Source organism: Herpailurus yagouaroundi, unplaced genomic scaffold (genome assembly GCF_014898765.1).
Source record: "Herpailurus yagouaroundi ecotype Mexico unplaced genomic scaffold, PumYag 67690, whole genome shotgun sequence".
Classification (NCBI taxonomy): domain Eukaryota; kingdom Metazoa; phylum Chordata; class Mammalia; order Carnivora; family Felidae; genus Herpailurus; species Herpailurus yagouaroundi.
In genome coordinates this window covers 1,918,007-1,941,546 of record NW_024420490.1, presented here as the reverse complement: position 1 = coordinate 1,941,546, position 23,540 = coordinate 1,918,007, and the positions used below count along the sequence as shown (strand labels likewise).

General features: G+C 36.6%; 1 protein-coding gene and 1 long non-coding RNA gene across 9 annotated transcripts in view; both read left to right on the top strand.

Annotated features, from left to right (window-relative positions):
* AP1S2 (adaptor related protein complex 1 subunit sigma 2) overlaps positions 1 to 22,055 on the top strand; it is a 28,651-nt gene extending 6,596 nt beyond the window's left edge. Inside the window, exons 3-7 of one of the 8 annotated variants that reach the window (XR_005788122.1) lie at positions 2,975 to 3,083; positions 3,698 to 3,835; positions 8,023 to 8,117; positions 19,669 to 19,677; positions 20,507 to 22,055. Coding sequence is in view for 6 of the 8 variants with exons in the window: in XM_040468306.1 (XP_040324240.1) it covers positions 2,975 to 3,083; positions 3,698 to 3,835; positions 19,669 to 19,677; positions 19,926 to 19,983; positions 20,507 to 20,514 (322 nt within the window). In the remaining 2 variants the exon portion in view is untranslated. The other 7 variants (XM_040468306.1, XR_005788121.1, XM_040468307.1 and 4 more) reach the window with 7 other exon arrangements.
* LOC121025673 (uncharacterized) lies at positions 9,151 to 10,442 on the top strand. The gene is made up of 2 exons (XR_005788125.1): positions 9,151 to 9,882; positions 10,208 to 10,442. It is a non-coding gene; the product is annotated as an uncharacterized LOC121025673 (long non-coding RNA).
* Positions 22,056 to 23,540: the final 1,485 nt, after the last annotated feature.

The window sequence follows — 23,540 nt, the reverse complement described above, 5'->3', positions numbered from 1 at the left end:
TTTAATACAGTTCCTGGTTATTGTTTTTAATATAAAACTTGGGCTTTGGAGTCAAATTGCTCTTCCTAGGGAGGTTACTCAATTAAGCCTGGGTCTCCTGTAAATGCAAGTAATAATGGTATCTTTCTAGAAGAGTTGTGAGGATTCAAATAGTAAAATATGCAAAAGCCTCAGCTAATATTTAGTGTCTCATTCAGAGCGAGGACTCCGTGAATCTTACCTGTCACTATTCTGTTTCTTCAGTAAGCTTTCTGTAAAGTGGTGTCTTAGAATCCTGATAACTAGCTGTTCACTTACAGCAAAGAATTTGTTTACTTGGATGGCTCTTTGTCCATTCTACATTTAGGTAGAATTGCAGGATTTTTAAAATACTATCAGCTGATGCTTAGACACATCAGTCCTGGTGGTATTTAAAACAGTTCTTTAATTTTAAGTTTATTTATTTATTTTGAGAGCGATAGCAAAAGAGAGAATATCCCAAGCTGTAGCACAGAGCCTGATGCAGGGCTAGAACTCAAGAACTGTGAGATCATGACCTGAGCCAAAACCAAGAGTTGGACACTTAACTGACTGAGCCACCCAGGAGCCCCCAGTCCTTGTGATAGTTAAGTTAATATTTCCAAGTGATTCTACAGTTGAAGACCGATGACTAGTGTTTCAGTGCTGTTTATTTGTAATAAGGCAGCACTGGCAGTACTGTGGATGAGGAGCAAGGACCATGGGGCAAGCATTCGATTACTTAACAGTAGCATTGTCGAAATGCTGACATTAAGACTAAAAGGAATTTTACTATTAGTAACTGACTTAGTAAATTCTTTCTAATGGGATTATTGAAATAGCACCCTGTTCATGTGCGCTGTTCGTGGCTGTTTTTTTTTTATCTACCATTTTTAATTTTTTTTTTTCAACGTTTATTTATTTTTTTGGGACAGAGAGAGACAGAGCATGAACGGGGGAGGGGCAGAGAGAGAGGGAGACACAGAATCGGAAACAGGCTCCAGGCTCTGAGCCATCAGCCCAGAGCCTGACGCGGGGCTCGAACTCACGGAGCGCGAGATTGTGACCTGGCTGAAGTTGGAGGCTTAACCGACTGCGCCACCCAGGCGCCCCTTTATCTACCATTTTAATGCCAGTTCCTTTAATTTTTAGTTTTCTTAATTCAGGGACTTGTAACGTATCATTTGTATCAATTTCCCCAAATTCAAAACTATTTGGTGAGCATGGGTTAGGGAGGGTGGAGAATTGGGACATCCCATTGCCTGTTAAACAGATAAAACCATAGGGTAGGAAAGAGAGGAAACATTTTGTTAAAGTTGGAGGTGGTGCCCTGTTATGTCCTTCATGCTAATAAATGAACACATTGGAAAGCCCCCTCTCTAAGACTGCAACAGACTCTTCTACCATTTTAAATAACTCACTGAATGTGTGAGTCCGGTAGAGTGGACATGGCAGAAAAGTCAAGCTGTGGATGACAAGGGAGTCCCTAAGGTGGAGTGGGAAAAGGCCTGGAGTTGATGTCCGAAGATCAGATTTCTTGTACCAGAGCAACCACTTAGCAGACCCTGTACTCTTGGGGCCTCAGTTTTTTTGTCCTCTACCCCCCACCCCCCAGTCAAGGATGATGGTGCTTGCTGTTGGAAAGATCAAATAATTGATCTTTACTTAATCAGTTGATAAATTTAAAATTAATAGAGGATTCTGTAAATACTAGTTACTCTCATACTGAAGAGCAGAAATTCATTGGGTTCCAAAACAGATTATGTGTTTGCATATATTATTTTCCATCAGTGCTATGAGCAGTAGTTGCTCATCGTGTTTCCCAAAAATCCCTTAAATGCTCCTCAGTGAAAATTACAATCTAAACTGAGACTTGTTAAGAATGTCATAGGTGTTTTGTTTTTTGTTTGTTTCAAAAGCCTTTAATACACTTAAACCATTTGAAAATGTTCTTTTAATCCTCCTCAAAGGACTTGGTCATTGTTTGCTATGCCTCAAGGTTGTCTTAAGTTTTGGCTTCCTTGAGTCAAGTATAGTCTAGTCCCATGTGCTACAATCCTAATTTGGAAGAGAATATTTACTTTTCCAATCTTATTCTTCATGAAGGGTAAATAACCAAAACTTTCATTTAACAGGTAGAACTTGGAAAATTTGAGGACAGGTTTCAGTTTTCCCCTGTTCTCTTTCTCTAACTTCTGTAAAAACAGAGCTGTTCTTTTCTTGGAGTTTATTCCACAGATCTAGAAACCTCCTTTTAAAAAACAATTTTATGCTATTAGAAGTCAAGATAGTAGTTACCCTTTGGGGTGGCAGGTGGTGAACTGGAAAGGCTAGGGGAGGGGATTCAGGAGTTCGATAATCTGTTTCTTGATCAGGGTGCTGATACACAGGTGGGTTCACTTTGAAAACTCCTTAAGCTGTCCATACATGATTTGTGTTCTCTTTGTGCATATTAACGCTCCAGTAAAACATTTTGGGACATTGGCTTCACATTGACAATATCTTCAATAAGTCCTTTAGTCGGAAAGTTTATCTTCTTCCCTGTTTACTTGTAGTTTGCATTAATCACAGTGCATTTTGTTTTAGTTAAGTAAACACAAGATCGTATTTCATACAATTGAGGACCGTTGTATTTCATTCAATGTGTTTTGTAACTGGGTCCAGCTATGTTTTAGAATATTATATGTATTTCTATGAATATTCTTAGAAAGGAGCCTGAAAGGAAGAAGAGCAGAATAAGTTTGTCTTTCTAGATGGTGTGATTTGAGTGATTTTTTTTTTTTTTTCTTGCCTGTACCTTTCAAACTTTCTCTATATGCATTCATTACTTTTGCACTCCGGGAGGAAAATAATCTACACTGTTGTAAAAGGGAAAATGAATTGTTTAAGTATGGGGTCTTTCACAATAGGATATGAAAATATATTTAGAAAACATGATTATAGAGTAAAATTTTTTCCACATTTGCTTTTCTTACAGATATGCTAGTCTGTATTTTTGCTGTGCTATCGAGGATCAGGACAATGAGCTAATTACCCTGGAAATAATTCATCGTTATGTGGAATTACTTGACAAGTATTTTGGCAGTGTGAGTAGTATTTTGTTTTAGAAAATTGAAAGCCATAGTATCTTTTTTTAATCTTTTCTGTAACAAGTTTATTATTTGATTGTCTTGGGGATTCTGACTCTTTGAAAGTAACTGCAGGAGAGAGAAGGGCTGACTCTGACTCTTGCCAGCGTGCACAGCCACTTAACTGCCGCAGTGCTTGACCCCGCTGCCTCATTTAATGACGGTCGTGAGAATAAGGTTTAAAATAGTGAAACAGAAAGGAGTTCAACTGCAGAGATTAACATTCTGGAAGTGCTTAATATAGAATTTAGATTTGGTAAGCAGTTACGATCACATTATCCGGGAAATACGTATTTAAAAAGATCAGTTTTTGTGAGTAGAAAATTATTACGTTGCCCATGTTGGGAGCTTCCAGAATCAGGTCTTTCTTACTTAGCTTGTAGGCGTTGTGTTTCCAAGTACTTGAGATTTGAGAAATATGCTGACTAAATTGATGATGCTTAGTTAGCAAGATTGCCATTTTTAGAAAGAATTAAGATGGATTTGCTCTGATCAGATTTTATTCACTACCTGATAGTGGGTAAGTACCTTTTGCTTTTTTCAGTTTTACCATTGTTTTCCTTGCTTTTCAGGTGTGTGAACTTGATATCATCTTTAATTTTGAGAAGGCTTATTTTATTTTGGATGAGTTTCTTTTGGGAGGGGAAGTTCAGGAAACATCCAAGAAAAATGTCCTTAAAGCAATTGAGCAGGCTGATCTACTGCAGGAGGTAAGCTAATCAGAGTTCTCTTCGCTGGGCAGTAGCATGTTTTGCTCTTGCCAGGGAAGTCTCAGTTGTGCTCCCTCATTCGTAGACTCTCAGAAATTACTCTGAAGCATGCTTGGCATGTAGTGTCCATGTACAGTTTCTTGATGGGAATATGTGTCCATCTCATCAACTCAGTTATCTGTGGATGGATTGTTTACTTTGGAGATGGTCTGTCATAATGATGGCCCATTTTTGGACCCTAAAACACGAGAGAGTCTGAACCTTTAGAGGACAGACTAAGAAGGGAAAAGATTCATCAAGATAACAGGAATTTGAGAACTCTCCATCCGTTGTTGTGAATTACTTACTTACGGTAACCCCTGTTCTCCATGAGTTGACTGTGAGACTGTGGCGTTTTCATCCCAGATTGGTTCATATTTTCACCTCATGTCCATTAAGTGCAAATGTAGCCAAGCAAATGACAGTGTTATAATTACACTTTTTGTAGACGTCTGTAGTTTTATGTTAGCAAGACTAACTAAAAGGTAGTTGGCCTTCTCTTGGCTCTTTTTAAATAACAAACCGTGTTCTGTCAAATGACTGTGTTCTTATTTTGCCTTGATATCTATCACGAGAGCCATTTATAAACCATCTTCCGTTTCCAGTTTCCATAGTTGTCCTGGGTTAACTGTGTATTTGTTGTTTCTGGACCTTCAATTTCCGAAGTTTAAAGTTTCACAGATAGGGCCACCTTTTTCAAAAAACTTAAGGATACCTTAATTCAGATACCAAGTTGAATTATGCTTTAGCAGTAATTGTGGTTTTAATCAAATAGAAAGGAGTAGTGAATATAAAAAATGTATGTTTTCATTAAGATAATTGCCTTTTTTACTATGAAAGGAGGCTTTAAATCCAGTTTTTTAGCATTTCTGCTATAACAGAAATGTGAACTAAGAAGAGTAAATCTCTTTTTGTCCATTATAATTTCTAGTGGGCCCCTGTGGGAGGAAGGGCCTCAATAATGGCTCTGCATCAGTCACTGACTGGGTCAGTTGTGAGGATTGCTCAAAGTTGGGACGATATCATCCAGAATATACACCTGTTAAACGTGAGACAACACATTGTGCGTGTAATGATCTCGAGGTACCAAAACAGTGGTTAAGATGCCTGCACCAGTGGAATCTTTGGTTGGCAGCCCTGATGCCATCCGCTGTCAGTAGTGAAAGGGGCACGGCGCCTTTCCTGAGTGCGTACAGCTCGCCGCGGTGCTTTATTCATTGATTGCAGACATGTCACTGGGGAGATCCTTTTTTAACTTCTGATATTCTGACCGCAAGCTCATATGTGGTTTTAAAGTTAGCACCTCCTTATTTTGCTGTTTACTAATCAGACTTTTCTAAAAATTCGGTTAAAAGCAGAATCAGGAACTATGAATTTTTCATATTTGTCTCTTCCCTTGTTCACTTTTATATTTTGTTATTATGGAGTTATATTATGTCAGATCCTGGTATTTCCTCCAGGTTCTTCATCATTTCTTGATTAATTCCATCTGCCTTAAAACATTTTAAAGTTCTTGAAGTTCACCTTTTAATATATTTTTTTCTGGAGAGTAGTGTTTAGGGTACTGATCTCTCCTGTGTCTGGACTGTTGTTTAAACTACTGGGAACTTGCTATTGACTTTGTAAATACGGCAAATGTACTAAGTTTACTTTATAGCATGTGTTGAGTATTTGATGTATCGGGGATAAAAACGTTAGTACAAGTCCATATTTATTTGTAAGTGTGTGTGTGTGTGTGTGTGTGTGTGTGTGTGTGTGTGTGTGTGTGTATCTCCCCTATTAAAGTATTTTAATAGTAAATAATACCTCCCTTTTTGAAGCAGTATTTTTTTTATCTTTAGTAGAAAGGAGTAGAGAGAAGCATTGGATGTCTATGGTTCCATGTAAGATTTTCCTTACCCTGTCTCACCCTAGTTTAAAAAAATTTTTTTTGACTGCTATTAATTACAGTTTCTTACCTTTAGAAGAGAAATTTTGCCCAGTTTCTTATCTGTGACCTTAACGTCATTTTGTACATAAACCAAAGTGATAGTACATTAAGACAGTGTCTATTTGGTGTCTGAATAAACCATTTTTCTCAATGTAGCCATTCAGTTCTTGAGGAGGCAGAATGTGGCTAGTCTGTTCTGAATTTAGAGTGAGTTATAATACATTGCAGATTAAGGCTTTTATGAAGCCAAGCTAAAGTCTCTTTGTGGCAGTAAGGCTTCAGATGATTCTGTTCAGGTTAACCTGTTACTCATTTAGCTTATTTGCCAACATACTGTCACAAATCCAGGGATGACAAGATGATTGTTTCCTAAAATAGATTCATTTATATGTTGATACATGATACATGTTTACATCTCTAGGAGAGTATTTGAATATTATGTTCATAAAATAGTGGAATAAGATGAGAAAAAGCATTTCACAGACTGCTAAGTTTCTAAAATTTCTAAATTTGCTAAAAATTTCCCTTTTACCCAATTTATATAAACATGTTTTGGTTTGTTTAGGTAGTCCTTTAACAGGCAAACAAGGCAGACCATCAGGTGATAAAGTAGGTTTTCTCTTAGCATATTACATATAGTCAGTCATGAGATCAGGTCTGGACACTATGACGACAAAAAAGAACTATGAAATAAAAAAAAAAAAGAACTATGATGAGAGCTAATGCTTACTGAGTATGTATTTGTGAAGCATCCTGTGCTAATCGTCAACATGCCCTGAGAAAGATCATGAGTACCTTTTTAACAGATGACGAAGGAGAGGCTCAGTGAGGTTCCAGCAACTGGTCCTAGCATTCCAAACCCAGATCTGCTAGACTTCAGAGCTGTGTGAAATCTTAACCACTGAGCTCTGTCCATCTCTCTCCCTTCCCCCGTCACCCTCCCCACGCCCCCCTTTGTGTATTGTCTTGGTATGTGTATTTTAAACCTTCTGTTTTAGGTACCAACTTCTGTGTTTTTCAGGAATAAAGAGATTAATCATTCTGGAGGTTTTTCTGTATGGAACAGAATAGATTTTCTAAGATACCATTTTTTACCTTTTATACTGAAGATTTTCATTGTCCACATTATCAGTAGTTGGTATTTTTCAGTTGGATGCATAAATAATAATTGTTTAAATCGTTTCTTCTCGGATTTATCTAAACTCCTGGATTTATAGTAGCTCTTTTGGTCTTAAAATTTGGGATATAGTATTCATTTAGCCTATGTCATGAAATGATTTTGCTTCCAACATTGTAAATATGGCTGTAAAGACACTCATCTAGATGCAAGTTTAAATTTGTGGAGGGCCTAATTAATTACTTTTCCATGTATTGTGACTTTTCTATTTGGTGTCAGGTCTTTTACTTGAATTGACTATTTCTAGACACCAAAGATGCCTTTAAATTTATAATGCAAATATTTGTTGGCTTGATGTTACATGGGAAATCATAAAATAATTTTGATTTTAGACCTTTTAAAATCTGTGAAATATACATTTCTATCCTTAAGAATGTTTTTCTTCAGAAAAATTTCTCTTTTACCTGATTTGTATATATGTCACATAGTTTGTTCAGGTAGTCCTTCGTTTTATAGACCAACAGGACAGACAGTCAGTGGATACGGTAGCTGTTCTATTAGCATATTATAATCAGTAATGAGAACATAACATCAATGGGTATTTGAATAATTGCTACGATATCAGACACTGTGATCAAATAATAAAGACCTTTTTTATTTTACTTAATTACTTGGTAAATAGTGGTTCAGTTTTGACATTTCTAGACTGAACTGTATATGTATTCCTTTTGGTGTTTGGTTCTGTGAATACATAGATTTGGGGGTAAAGCCCAGAAAAATTGGTCTATTATCCAATTTTTAATGTCTGTTGGAATTTAACACGTTTTCTTAACATGCCACTGGTACTTGATTCTTAAATTACTAAAGTGCAACATGCCGAGATTACTAAACTGACATTTTTTGCAATACTTGGAACATTCCACCTCCCCACCCACACCACCAATTAAGTGCCTATTTTAAGCTAGCTTTTTGTGGGGGAGGACCTGGGGGAGTGGTACAGTTGATTTATAAACATACATGTAATGACCAAGGAAATGTAGAGTGCATTTTCTTTGTAAAGTCAGGCACTTACCAGTTTTTCTCTGCTCCTTAATTTTATAGAGCCAGAATGAAGAATGGGGAGGTTTGTCTGAGGATATCTTATGATAAAGAGCAGTCTAAGGCTTTAGTCCCTTTGACCCCCAACTTATTTCTTGGTAACTACTAAATTTACCATCTTTGTGGCATGGATAAAGTGGGGTGTTATGCAAAGACTGTTGCACGTGAGATGATTTCAAGTCCTTGCCTGATCCGTGAAGATCAAATAGTTAAATACCGGGCGTCGGGCTTTAACCTCAGCCGTAGATGCATGATGGTGTTGATCAGCGCTTTGAGATGTGTCAGCCTTTCTTTTTTATACTAACAGCATCATTTTGAAATTTGTGGGGGTTTTCCTTTTGAGCTTTGTTTGCTGTTGGTATTGTTTCTCACAAAGTAATCTGAGAAATGAAAAATAAGTGAGGTACCAAAAGCAAGCATTACACTTATGAATTTGCTTCTACTTTGAGATGATCCACTTTATGAAGAGATTCACTCGGATATGCAGTTGTTAATCTGCCTCAGCTAGAAAGTGGTGCTCTGTGGAGAATTAGCGCTGCTAAAATTGATTTGTTTTAGTGCTGGGGCTGCATGATATATCTTAGTACTATGCAACATCTTTGTGGAAGTAATAATAAATCTGTTGGACTGCATAAAAATGGAAAGGTAAGAATCTTAGAAAAAGTGATTTTTAAAAATGAATCTTTTGTAACCTAAAATTATTTTTAAGTAAATAAGTACTTGGAGTATTTAATAACATGCCTTTTAGTATAAAGTTGGGGGGGGTTAAATTAAAATCTTGTTAATTAAGAATGTTTGGGCATGCTACTCAAACTCAAGAATATTGTACATTGTTTTACAATAGCTAGATATGTTCAAATATTTACAATATCCTTTAACAGCAAAAAGTGTTTTGATATAAATCCTCTTAGGATTTGGTTTAATAAGACAAACTCCTTTGATTCCTTTGTGATTTCCATTGTTTGTTAAAGCCTTTAAGCCTAACCCTTTTTCTTTTAAATTGGGTTAAAAGTTAACAAGGCCAGCGTATTTTAATTTTTTTAAGTGTATTTATTTTGAGAGAGAGAGCGAGAGCAGGGGAGGACCAGAGAGAGGGACGGAGAGAAAGAATCCCACGCAGGCTCCATGGGGCTCAAACCAACAAACCATGAGATCATCACCTGAGCCCAAATTGGGAGTTAGACGCTTTACTGACTGAGCCACCCAGGCGCCCCCATATTGTAATTTTTTATAGGTAAACTTGATTGGGGTCTGCTAGAACAAACTAGATAAGTAAGGTTTGGTTACATTAATGCTTGAAATGGAAAATACAGAAAGGCAGATGCAGAAAAAACAAAAGGCAGAACAAATCTTGTCTTTCATTTTACGCTTTATAAGAAACAATTTGGCCAATGTCCTTGATCACTGGTTTTCAGGTTCTAATCATTTTGTTCTAGATGTGTTTTTTGAGCTCTGTATTTGCCTGCTTTTCAGAATTTGAGGATTCCCCCCCCCCGTTTATTTTTATGAGTTAAATGAGTTTCATTTCAACTCATTTTGAGCCTGCTCTTGCTACTCTGGGCTATTTGTAATAATGAAAAGTTGGAGTAACTTAAAATCAGTAGCTGTAAATCTGATTTTCAAAGATATTTGACAAGAACCCACAGTAAAATACATTTTTATATCACAGTAGTTACACGCACATAAACTGAAAAAATATTTTGTTAAATAATACTTTTATTTCTTGTGTTGCAATCTCACATTTTCTCTTCTATTTTCTTCGATGCTGATCCTGATCTACTAAATTGATTGCATGAGGCCTAAGACTGGCACCTGCAAAGAGCATATTCCTAGCCGTTGGTGGTGACTTTTTTTCTTTAAAAAGTACTTTCTGAAAAATTTCAAGGTTTGAGGGTTTTTCCCCCCCTACTGACACATTCTTTTACATTTTCTTTTATTGTTTCCTCTATTGCCTTTTTTTTTTAAATAAAAATGTCCATTATAGAAGAATGAGCAAATACAGGTACGCACACTAAAACATAATTTACCCATCAACCAGGGACGATTAGATTAACTCAGTGGTTCTCAACTGGGATGGGGAGTGGGGCAATTATGCCTCCTCATGGAACATTAAACAATGCCTAGACATATTTTTGATTGTCACAACAGGCAGTGGAGTGCTACTGGCATCTAGTAGGTAAAGACCAAGGATGCTGCTAAGCGTCCAACAGTGCCCAGGACAGCCCTCCTAGAATAAGGAATTTATCCAGCCTCAAGTATCAGGAGTGCCCTGCTTAAGAAACTTTAGTTTAACACAATAGGATATATATACAAAGATTCCATTTACATTTTACAGACCACTATATCTTTTCAATATAATATATAGTCCAGAGTATAAATGATTGGCTGCGATGAATCAAAAGTAGGAGGGGGAAAAAAAACCCTAAGGACAGTAAAAGAAGGACAAATGTGCTTAATAAGAACATGTAAATGGCTATAAAAATCACCTCTGTGAGTCAATGAAATCACCCTTACTTGATAACCAGTGCCTGGGGAGATAATCTGTGGTTGACTTCAACACCTAACCCACAGCAAAGCTTGTGGGTTGTCACTATATAATTTCGTTTCCTGAACAATAACCAAATATGTTGATGTCTGTTAAGGTAATTGAGTTTTTACATGGAAACAGAATTGAGTATACCCTGCAGGCAGTTAGAATATTTTTTTTAATTTTCTGCTGTTTTCCCCATTCACTTTAGGGATTTGATCATTTTTTTTTATAGGAGGAATAATTTAAATGATCAGAATTTGCAAATACAGGCTTTTATTGTACATGCAGACTTTTTTGTTGTTGTTCTTCTGTACCTTACTAGCCTTCAAGAACTTACTTAGCAAAGATAGAGAGTTTGAATATTTGAAATTCAGTGATTCAAGGAAATCTTTTATGTTTTGAAAACCCTGATCAAATTTAAAGCATTTCAAGTCCTGATCCAAATGGAAGACCAAGGCAAATACAATACAGTTACCCTAAAGTATGCTTAAAACTATTTCAAGTCTAAAGTGATATTTGCTAATTAGTCTGGTTTTTTTAATTTGAAAAGTATAATTAACTGCCAGAGAAAGTAATTTGTCCTTAGTATTTTATAACTAATAGGTTTTAGAGCAGGGTTTACAAGATGGTAGTTATCCCTATCATTTTTAAGACAAACTTTTGAGACGTGGAATAGAAATAGATCAACAGCACAATAGAAAAAGACAACAGTAGATATAAATAAATAATTCACAGATGAAAGAAAATAATTCACAGATGAGAGAAAAAACAAATGGTCCTTTTATGTAAGGGAATGTAAATTAAAATATGAATGATAACTTCTTTTGGTTCTTGGATTGGCATGGATGAGCAACGCTCTTGTCTGCTGCTTATGACCACTTAAACTTTGTAGTCCATTTTGGAGCATGAGTTTGGTGCTGTTAACAGTTAAATGTGTACACCTTTTGACCCATCAGTTAAATTTCAAGGAATTGTGTCCAAAAGAAATATACAAATACACTAAGACTCAGTGTAATATTAAGCCATTGGAACTTACCCAAATGTTAATCAGTGGGAAATAGGTTAAGAAAATTATGCTACCTACATACATGGAACTGTTAACCTGGTTGTAAAAGCAATGAGATTGATTTCTATGTAATGGTAAGGAAAGATACTCACAGTATATCAAGTGAGGAAAGATCTAGGAGTGGGACATTAACTTATCAGCATTACCTGTGAAAATGTTTGAGGTCCCCCTCCCTTTTCTAGAACTGTAAAACAAACATGTACTAGAAGTAGAAATATATTTTTAATTTACAAGTTTTTTATTTTTTTTTTTAACTTTTTTTTTCAACGTTTATTTATTTTTGGGACAGAGAGAGACAGAGCATGAACGGGGGAGGGGCAGAGAGAGAGGGAGACACAGAATCGGAAACAGGCTCCAGGCTCCGAGCCATCAGCCCAGAGCCCGACGCGGGCCTCGAACTCCCGGACCGCGAGATCGTGACCTGGCTGAAGTCGGACGCTTAACCGACTGCGCCACCCAGGCGCCCCTAATTTACAAGTTTTTTAAATGACAAAATGATGTTGTGTGAATGGGAGAGTACACATTGTGTTATTCCATTAGGTAAAATCAGGTAGAATTTGCTAAAAAGAAAGTTCCAGCATGTAAAGTGAGGCATTTGTATGCTCTTGGCCATTTTAGACCCTAACTATCTGGAACAACCATATTGCTCTTGCCAGTCGTTGCTAACTTAATGTCAGAAAACTTTCTGACTTTACTAGTGCCTCACAATTGCTGATGGAATACGACTGACATTATGAGCTGTGTCATAAAAGGTACCTTGTAAGGGCTTTTAGTTCTTCTCTTTCTATTCATTGCTAAACATAGATCTTCGTGAATTTGGATCTTCTCTGGCCGTTTGGTCTTTAAGCACAAGGAATAGGGTTCCAGAGTTGAGGGTAGGAATTCTGCCACAGAATACAGTGAGGGGCAGTAAAAAGGACCATTATATTCTAATGTTTTTTTTGAGAGAGAGAGAGAGAGAGAGACAGAGTGTGAGCGGGGGAGGGGCAGAAAGAGAGGGAGACACAGAATCTGAAACAGGCTCCAGACTCTGAGCTGTCAGCACAGAGCCCAGCACGGGGCTCGAACTCACGGACCGCGAGATCATGACCTGAGCCGAAGTCGGTCGCTTAACCGACTGAGCCACCCAGGCGCCCCTGGACCTTTGTATTCTAGAACATGAAGGACAGAGGATACTACTTTTAGTACAAGAAATAAGTGAAGCCCCTCTACAAGAAAAACGAATAAAGCAGTAACTTCAAATTATAGTTACTTGTATTTTTCATTAAATGTAAGCTATTTTCTCTTTGTGTACTAGAAAATCGGGATCCAATACCAGTAGTTAACTTAAGCACTCATCTCAACAAGACTTAAGTCTTCAGATAAGTGCTAGCTTACCAGATTTCATTACAGTTTCCCATATTGTCAGGAGTTATCGGCCTAGTATGGTGACTTTCTGGGAATTTTGAAGGTGATGGAGTTTGTCTTAGCAATGTAGGCAGTTTTAAGAACAGGTGTAACTTAACTCCTCTCTCTGCTGTGTTTGTTAACCTCCACTTCCCGCTACCTCTGGTTCTTTTTGTAGGGGGTTGAGAAGAAAGTTACTCTTAGTATGGAGGAAAGTTGAACATACATGCACGTACACTAAGGAGAAGGAGCAAATGCAGACAGCGATAGACTAAAGGGGAAAGTATATTGGCAGGGTGAATGGGAATGGAATCAAAAGCATTGGTCTTAGGCAAGACGCATCTTCCTCCTGTTAGGAGGAGATAACTGAGTAAAGCTGTAGTTTGTTTTTTCCTCATCAGCTGGATGAGCGAAATTGAGAAAGTTGTCATTTTCTTTGAGAAACTCGTCTAGAGAAGAGCTGCTAGGGACGGAGGAGAAAGAGGAGACATAGATAACCTGAGGGAAATGTTGAGGGTTTGGAATAGACTTAACTGGGGAGTAAATGAGTGAGGAGTAAAAGGATTGCCCAGGACTGTAGGCCCATTTCAGGTTGAAAATAATGTCTAATCTCTAATCAGAGAACAGGTCTCCAGAGAATTGGTACTAAGGGCAATTTGCGGTATTTGTGTAATAAAACAACTGTATTAAACAAATGTTTGTTTTCATTCTGGCCTCTATTCCCCTGTGTTTGAAATCGCTGATGTTTTAGTGTATTAAGAAACTCACCTTACCTGGGTAGTGGAAAAAGATAGTAGTTCTGGTTCTGCACAGGACCCCTTGTGCATTATGACACGCTTGACTCTCACCCTCCCCAATTCTTAAGTAAATAATTATTCCATGACTCATTAGATGTACTGATAGTGTGAGGGCCCAGAATACTAGAGTTATATTTAATCCGCTGTCATATTTTCTTTGGATATTAGAGAAAAAAATCATTTGGCTAATGTGGGCATATCTATCATTCAGCTTAAAATTAACCTTAAATGTTAAGTGGTCACTAAGGCATTTATAGCACAGCTTTTTCAGACCGTCTCAACTGAGAAATTATTGAAACATGTTACGGTAACTTAAAAGTGGTAAAAGGATACATTATTTGTGTGCATTTTAGGGTTTCTGAAAGAATATTTTTCCCTGTGAAGAATATTCTTTACACTTGATAGATGCTAATTTCTTGTTTAAGTATACTTAATATGGATCATTGGCTGTAAGGAATAGTTTGGTTTAGCATCTCCCCTTTCCTTTACGAAGTGTAGTAAAAGGTCTGTCAGACATGCCGGGCAGTCATGTTTGAGAGCTGTTTGTTTTCTTCCATAGTAAGTCTCTTCTGGGGAGGACTGCTGGTGTGCTCAGCCCTACTTGGGACACTACCTTTCTCTTTTCTTTCAATGGGCATACGCTCTCCATGGTTGGTTTTTGCACAGTGTGTATAGAATTAAGAGAAAACAAAAAGATTTAAAGCTATAATATAAAGGTTCAAAGAACTGCTATTTAGGTGAAAGGTTGACAGACTTAAACTTTTCTTGTTCTCTCTCCAGAAAACAGAGAATATGTATCACAGCAAGAGTTTCATTGGGTGTAAGAGAGCGTACTAGAATACGTGCTGGAGTTCTGACACGCATCAAAATGTAGTAGGACCTATGAATTCAGTTTGGTTTTTGTCAAGTTTGTTATTTATATTTTAGTATTACCTGATAAGTCTGATTCCATTAAATCTTAAGGGATAGTCCCAATACTTCGTTTAACTGCTATTTTCATAGGGAATTTTACTCTGCTAGTCATTCATCGTTGGGACTTAGAATTTTTTTTTTTTTTTTTTTACACAGACTATTGAAATAGGTTCAGAGGTTCTTTGACAAAAAAGTATTAGTAAATACTGTGAAGCGCTAATGTCACTGATAACAGAAATAGAATTCCCCTATGCAAATGAGAGCTTCCATAAGAACATGAAGCATTTGGGGTTTATTACATTATTTTAACTTGCTGGTTCATTCCACTGTATTGAGTGAGGAAGAAGGCACAACTGTCTCTTGAAAGTGTTTAAGAATTATCTGAGGATTAAAATTTAACTGGTGCTTCTCAGATACTTTTATATTTAATGGTTCTCGTATGAGAGATCTGTCACATATTTGAACAGTTTACATGACTTTGTAGCCTAACATTTCAAAATGCCGAATTTAATATTAAAATGAGGATATTTTAGAAGCACTCAAATGAGCAATTTTAAACTTTGAATCACAAGCCTTTTGGCAGGGGTAAAATCCCTTTGAGAGTCTAAAGAGCCCTGGGCCCTCTTCTCAGGAAAATCTGCACAGAATTTTGCCTCTAGTTTTAAGGGGTTTGTGGAGTCCCTAGAAATCCATCTCTGGACACTCTAGGCTCAGTTTAAAACCTCACCTCAGGTTACCTCGTTGACATGAGAAACTTCTATTTACATAAATTTGTAGGCATAGACAGTTGACATCTTTTTGGAGATTTCTTTATAATCTATCTTGAGGATTATTTAAAAAGTAATATCCTCAGTCTTAAAGGCATTGTCTTTGGAGTTTTTGTTGTTGTTTTTTGTTTTCTTTTTGTTCTGTTTTTTTTAAAGCTAAGTGAACCATTAAAAACCTCCATTGCTACTTAAAATACCAAATGGGTGACTGCTTTTCCACTACTTCTTGGGAAAGATTTTCCTTTAGGATCTGTAAAAGAGTTTATGGTCACCTTAGGATGTAACGATTTTCATTAACGGATTAAATTCCTTTACTTTGTGTAATAAAATCCTGACATACTTGAAGACTGGCGGGAGGTAGTGTTCTAATTGAACTTTCAGTTAACTCAGTACTGACCAGATGACTTTACACTGAAAATCTTTTCAGCCTGTTACTAAATACAGTGCTTTTGGATTTTGTAGGACATAGATCATTTGATTATGAGGTTTTTAAAAGAGGAATCTGAACTCCTTTAGCACTGTTTATAAGCTAAATATTCAGCCACAGACCAAAGAACAAAAACAAAAATTTAAGTTTCCATTTTCTTTACTGTGCAGTAAACATTCTAGAAATCTGATTGTGTCTCTCAGTTTGTATACTGTATAAGAATATATGCATTTCTTTTGTAGCCACGTCATGAATATTTTAATGTCCCTGTGTACTAAATGACTACTCATCGTGTATGCAGAATTGCACAGAGGAAATAGAGAGCTGATATACTTATGAAAGAAAATGCCCTCAGCTTGGTGACTGATTATCTTGTATAATCATTTCAGAATCAATACCTTCACCATTGTAATTTTTTTTCCTGTCGTCATTTCTCTGATTTTCATTCTATATATGATCTTGATATAGTTTATTCCTGCTCTCAACTGGTTTAATTTCTTCTTGAAATATGGCCTGTGAATGTTTTGAGTAGTATTTCACCTTAAACACGTACATGATTCATCTTGTAAGAGGAAACGTTAGCAATCGTTAAAGTTTTTACCAAAGAGCATATAGCAGAAGTGCTACAGCAGAATAAACAGTGTCATAACATACATTGTGACTTGGTCTTCAGATGTTGGGGGAGAAAAGAAATTCTATTTAGTGTGACTGTATTACAGCTCTCTGTGAGCTAATGTATTCTAACGTATCACATAAAAGTATATTTGGAAATAATTCAAGAAAGTAAAATCTGTACTATTACATAATATTTAAGGGTGAAACATTCACAGTTCTTAAGTTTGTAATGCCATGTATATTGGATCACATTTGTGCCACACAATATTGAACAGTCCCTTTAAGAATGATCAGAAAACTGTGTTAGAAGTCTCTTCTACAGTATCTGTTGTTTAATAGGAAATAACCTTTTCAAAATGTTAATACTGAGTTTGTTTATATAGTTAAAATCCTAATACAGTTTAAATACTAGTATTTTATTAGTGATGGATTTATAATAGATTAAGTCTTCATTTAAATACTTAATGATTTGTTAACTATAGTTTTATATTCTAAATATTAAGACTTAATATTGATTATGGTGTATAGTTTTAAAACGTGCAACTTATTATGAAAGGAAAAGTATCCAATAATTCATTGCTTATATGTAGAGTTTAAAGCCTGATTAAGTAAGCTATCATTAAACCAATTCAAAAGATGCTCAAACAGGTTTACCACTGAAAGACGACCTATGAGAGTGTCTATTAGGCAGGTATGCAGACCAGTTCTTTCCATTCTCGCTGTACTGCATGACATTTGAAGCACCTGGATGGGCTATCAAATGAGAAACTTAGCATTATACCTTGAAAGCATTGGGAGACACTGGTCTTTCATTTCCATTGTTGTCCTCTGCCCCTCCCCCAACCCTGCAATATGTTATTCATCTGGTTTTAATGCTGAATATGCATTGTCTCATGCCTGTTTGCTTTGGATGCTGTGTGCTGAGCTGTAACAAGGTGTTGCTTCTTTTGTTATTTGTATACAGCTGCTTGCTTTAAATTAGTAGATTCTGAAATCGCTTTTCTTGCACGTCTAAAATAAAAGTATTGCATGTACTTTGTCTCATGTGAATGACTTTTTTCTTCTCCATCCCTTTTGACAAATATATTTTACACTTTAGTTTTTCCAGGTAATTTTATTAAACATATTTAAAAAACATAAAAATGGTTAAGCTGGCAAATTCTGTTCAATGTACAGTTCAGGACTGTTAAGTATATTCACGTTGTGCAGCTGATGTCCAGAAATTTTTCATCCTGTCATACTGAAACTGTAGCCATTAAACAACTCCCCATCCCTCCCCTCAGCCCTTGGTAACCACCATTCTACTTTGTTTCTATGAATTTGATTACTTTAGAGAATAGTTTTTCTAGGTAATTTTGAGCTACAATTTCAGTGTGAACATGGTAAAATTACATTTTATATTATGAACACAATTTGTAAAAAAAAAACAAACTAATGTACAAATAGTACAAGTCTCAAGGAATCAAATATGTAACTGATTGCTTTTAAGTAGGCCTTTTGGAAAGGACATATATTTTAAATAATGCATATGGGACACGTAACATGGTTCTCTTCAGGAAATGCCATATAGGATTACATGCAGTAAGGACATAGGGGAAGTCTGACCAGCTCCGGGGAATAGAATAGGAGTCATTCTTACATGGATAAGTGAAGAATGTTACCTGCATGGAATTCAATGTAGGCATCTTTTAATAAATGCATTAAAGGCTGTATGGTGTTTTTAAAGACAATTTAACATTACAGTTGACCTTTGAACAATGAGTGGGTTAGGAGCGCCAACCCTCCCAGGCAATTGAAAATTCACATACACCTTTTGACTCCCCCAAAAACTTAACAGCCAACTGTGGACTGGAAGCCTTACCGACAACCTGAACATTCAGTTAACACCTCGTTTGTATATGTATTATATACCATATTCTTACAGTAAAGTAAGCTAGAGAAAAAATGTTAAGAAAATCCTAAGGAAAATAGAGTTACCATATGGTAACAAAGTCCGCATGTAAATGGACTGGTTACAGTTCAAGGCCTAAATGGAAACGATTGTTTTTAAGTTGTTTCCTTTATTTAAGATATATGTGATTCAGATGTCAGTACAGTATATGTAATGTCTGAGGCTAAACATGAGAAGGGAAAGAAACTGGCTTACATGATTCTTGGGACTGTTGCACTTTCCATTAGACTTTCTTTAAACTGTATCGTGAAAACTCTGAGACCTGCAAATAAAAGAGAACCTTTGTGTGCACATCACTCAGCTTCAGCAACCACCAGCTCAGTACTCTTAGTACTATGCTTGTTTCGTCATCCATTTCCCCCCACCCCCATTTTTGCCTCAGTATTTTAGAGCAAGCCCTAGACCTCTTATTTCATCTTTAATCCTTCGATATGTATCACCAGGAGAAGGAAGTACCACAGTCCTCCCCTCGCCCCCCAAATTGACAGTAATTCCTAATACTTGTTCCTGGTTCAATTTCTCCTAATTGTTGAAAATGCATTTCTATACTTGGTTAGAACCAGATTTCCAACAAGGCTCACATTGTATCTGGTTGATGTCTTTTAAGTCTTTTCATCTTTAACAACTTGTCTGCTTTTTTTCCTTGCCATTTTTTTAAAACCGAGTCACCTATGTTGTAGAATGTCCTCCAGCGGGTTGTAATCTTGTGGCGCTGTTTAACTTGTTTGCTTATCCACCATATATATTTTGATGTGTAGCCTGGTTAAGCTGAGGTTTCGTTGGGGGGAGGGGTGGCGAGGGCAAGAATACTTCAGAATTTTTTTCTTTAACCAAAGCTGATGTTTTACCCATTTTTCATTAGTAAACACACCTACTAAAAGGTTACCATAAAAACTTTATATGCAGAGTTGATTTATAGTACTTTATTTAGTACTAAATGCTAAATACCTTCAGTTAGGTCTCAGTTGTGTAATGTTATCGGTTGACATTTTTTTGAGCACTTTCTAGAAGTTGGGCACTAAGCCTTCTCTCCCTCAAATCTCTATATGAAGGTAAGTACTATCCAAATACGGAAACAGACTAGCGTTTAATTTACTTAAGATTATTCCATGTACTGCTTTACATGCAATTAAATCTAATGTATGGATTTGTGGTTTAATATTGTTCTTTTCCTTGTTTTGTGCTGTACCATAATTAGGATGCAAAAGTAAGTTAATTTGTTATTGGATACTAAAAATTACGTTTTCTCCATTAAATTCTAGTATGCCTTTTAATTACAGAATTATTGCAAGTAACCCCTGAATCTGACCTGGTCCTATTTTGTGATATGCAAAATCAGCCACTTTGGAATATTAAGTAATTTTTTTCTAGATATGCCTGCTTTGTCTTGTCTTCCTTTGACATTTAAAAATGAATATTGATTGTTACATAGGACAAAAATGCCTTTGTCCCCAGGTATTCTTTCTGTGTTGCCTCACCAAAGCCATTGGTTGCCTTGGAGAGGTCTGGGAAGGTGAGTTTCTGAAGCCATGCTGCTGGGGACAGTTAAGTTAAAAACTGAGTAAAAACTCAGAGTAAGACATTTCTATGAATACACATGACCAAAAAAAAAAAAAAAAAAAAAAGGGCCATGGGAAACATTATGTGAAGATTCAGAAGAACTCGGGGTTTTCCCTGCTTTTTATTTAGGGGAGGTTTTGAATTTTAACACAAAGATAACTTACTTTTCCTGTAGCTAATTCAGTAGCAATGATTTCCTAAATTGCCAGCGGGCTTGACTGCTTTTTGTGTTACAGCGATGGTACCCAGCACATTGGTAGGTAATTAGTGGGTATTTAATGCATGCTGAAAATACCCTTCTGTGGTCTTTTGGGGTCCACAACCCTGAATAACCGCCTGCTCTCAGTTTTAGACTGTGCCCAAACCAATGAACTGCTTGCATTGTTCTCTGAAACTTGCACATCCCTCCGTGTCAATTTCACACTCTCAAGCTTCCCCGGATCTGCTTACCAGAGTCTCACATTTTCCCTCCACAGGAAGCTGAAACCCCACGTAGTGTTCTTGAAGAAATTGGACTGACATAACTCACCTCCCTTGTTGATGACTTCTTGTGACATTTCACACACTGTAGATGGTCACTGCCTTCATGTCCATGTTAGCTAATGGTATAAGATGACGTCTTGTCAGTATTACTGTTTTGCTAAGCTGCTTCATTCAGGCCTACACACAAAAAAAATTTTTTTAAAGGGAACTTTGGTTAATCAAGTGATAAGGGACTTAAACATGAGTTAGAATGATGCAGAAAAAGAAAGGTACCTTTTCTGGATATTTTAGTTTTTAAATCTGTTTCTCTCAATCTGATTATGTATCTATGAAAATGACACAATTAGGCAAGCTACATTCATTAATTACGGTCTTTGGCAAAGGAAACTGTTAAAAATTATAATATGAAACCTGGTTATATGAAACCAAAGACTAGTGTGGGACATTTCAGTATATCTGAGGATAAAGGGAATTGATACATATCAAATGAATTAAAATTTAACTGTTTATGTTGAAACTTTAAAACAGAGAACCAAATTTATACCAAAGACCCTCATGGAAACTACATACTTAAAGGGAATACACAAATGACTAAATTGAAATGGTGTGTTTTACACTAAAAGATCTTTCCCTGGCATTCCAGACCTGGGACGAGGAACAGAGAGCGACTAATAGTGAGCACGTTATTTTTAAGGCCAAGGAACATTCAACTCCTGAGACAGATTTTTTTGTGGTCATAACCATGTAGTGACTTAGATGGTTTTTGATGCCCCCAAATAAAAAAGGAAACATTGACGTAACCTGGAATTCTTCATAACAGCATCTTACAGAAAACATGTTTCTTCTCTTCACAGAGTGTTGCTTAAGTCATTGTTTGAAGCACGACTATTCCTTCCAGGGTGCTTGTTAGAGCCAAATTTATTTAGCTTCCCTCCACTTACAAGTGCTGCAAACGTTAGGGCAGCTTCATTCCCTTCCATGGCACTGCCTAGTTATCAGAAATCTTCTAAAAGACACCACCTTTCATATAAAAGTGATAGTCGAATGAGGTAAAATGGCATTAGTGGGCCCTATATTTTTTAAAGCTGTACAATTGTTTCAATGTCACTTTTCTACATACTTCTGTGTATGTAAACATGTCTTCATGGTTTACACTTTTCATTTGTATCTGCTGGGCTGGATTAAGCTTTGTTGTGATTGTGACCAATACATATTCGGGCCATGTTAGCACTGTCTTATCACATCACCAATTGGTTGTAATAAATGTTCAACATATACCATTGTAGTGTGTTTTTATCTTTCTCTTTGCAAAGGTTTATCAACTATGGGGAGCTGCTTAAAGAATTTTACATTTTTTCAGTCAAATGTCAAAAATTCATCTCCGTTTCAATGTGGTTGCTAAAAGCACACACAAGATAAACGGTGGAAGATGTAAGGAATCTTGATGTACTTCAAGCTCATTAAAAAATAATGTGGATTCCATGCTGAGAGCCTATCCACACATTTATTTTCAATCAATAAATGCCGCTTTTAAAACCTTGATGCAGTTGACTTTTCTACTCTTTCTGAATGAGCAACTCTTGATTACTCCAGGTAAGCGAAGGTACTGCACATCAGCCGGATCCCCATTCCCCCAAGCCCCGGAGAGGCTAGCATACTTGCCAAAATGAACTGATGTTTGCAAACTACTGCCTAATATAAGCAGCAACTCAAAACTTTGGTTATCATGATAGTTAAGGGACCCCCTTCTAAGTGCAGATGGGAAATGTTACATACTAAAGCAAGGATGGTAAAGAACAAAGGATCAACTACCATCAAGTTTCTAGTCTGCTAAAAAGATACTTGCAGACTTAGTCTCCAATACTCAGTTGGTTTATTCACTGGAAACAGGCCTGATGGGCTTCTGCTGGCAACGTAGAGCTGGAATTTTTAAATCATAAACAGAAATCACGTTATAAATTTAAAAAAACAGTAATACATTTAAGTTCAAGATGCACACTCGAACGAACCAGTCAAGTGGTTTAAAAACTGCCCTTTCCTTCCCTCCACACAATGCCCATGAATGCCCAAGGGAAAAGACCCCATCATCTCATAATTACCTTGAGCACAAGCTGGTGTTTATCCCCTTTTGTCCTCCATGATCTGTGAAGGCCATTCAGCTCGGAATACCACCTTTAATTGTGTATATCTTGACTATATTTAGGAAAGTACTGAAGAACACTGGATTTAGGGATAGTTATTCTGCATTACTGAGTCCAGTAGATAATGACAGTTTTCAATCGTTTTTAGGGTAAAGCAAGCATTTAAAGTTGAACAAATCAATTTGTAAGGTAAAATGATTTCTGGACCATACTTTAAAAAAAAATTTTTATAATGTTTATTTGTGAGAAACAGAGTTACGAGTGGGGGAGGGGCAGAGAAAGAGGGAGACAATCCAAAGCAGGCTCCAGGCTCCGAGCTATCAGCACACAGCCCAACACGGGGCTCAAACCCACGAACTGTGACATCATGACCTGAGCCGAAGTCGCACACTCAACTGACTGAGCCACCCAGGCACACCTGGACCATACTTCTATAGACTACATACTGAAGAACTCATTTTTTCTTTTTTTTTTTTCTAAGCTCATTTTCAACAGATAACCACTCAGAAATCCCAATCTTGAAATTTCTCTTCCTCTGTTGGCTTATTTTGTGCATCCTTATTTCCAAATCTCAAGTTGCCAAATGCCACATACTCTGAAATTCAGTATCTCCAGTATGTCAATGGAAAGGTTACTAAGGAAATTAAAAACATATGAAGTATGAGAGCATCTTTTTTCTTTGTGATCTGAAATCTAAGAATGGTATTTTTTGGCCTTAAGCCTTTTTTTTTTCTTTAAACAGGTCTCTGACCATTGTTTTTTAAATGAGAATTCCTTTAACAGTAGGCAGTAGCAAGGATCCTAATTTTCCTGAAAATGACAAAGATAAGATTTACCTCTCTATAAAGAGCTCCCCAACACACTATAAAAAAGATGAACCCCACCA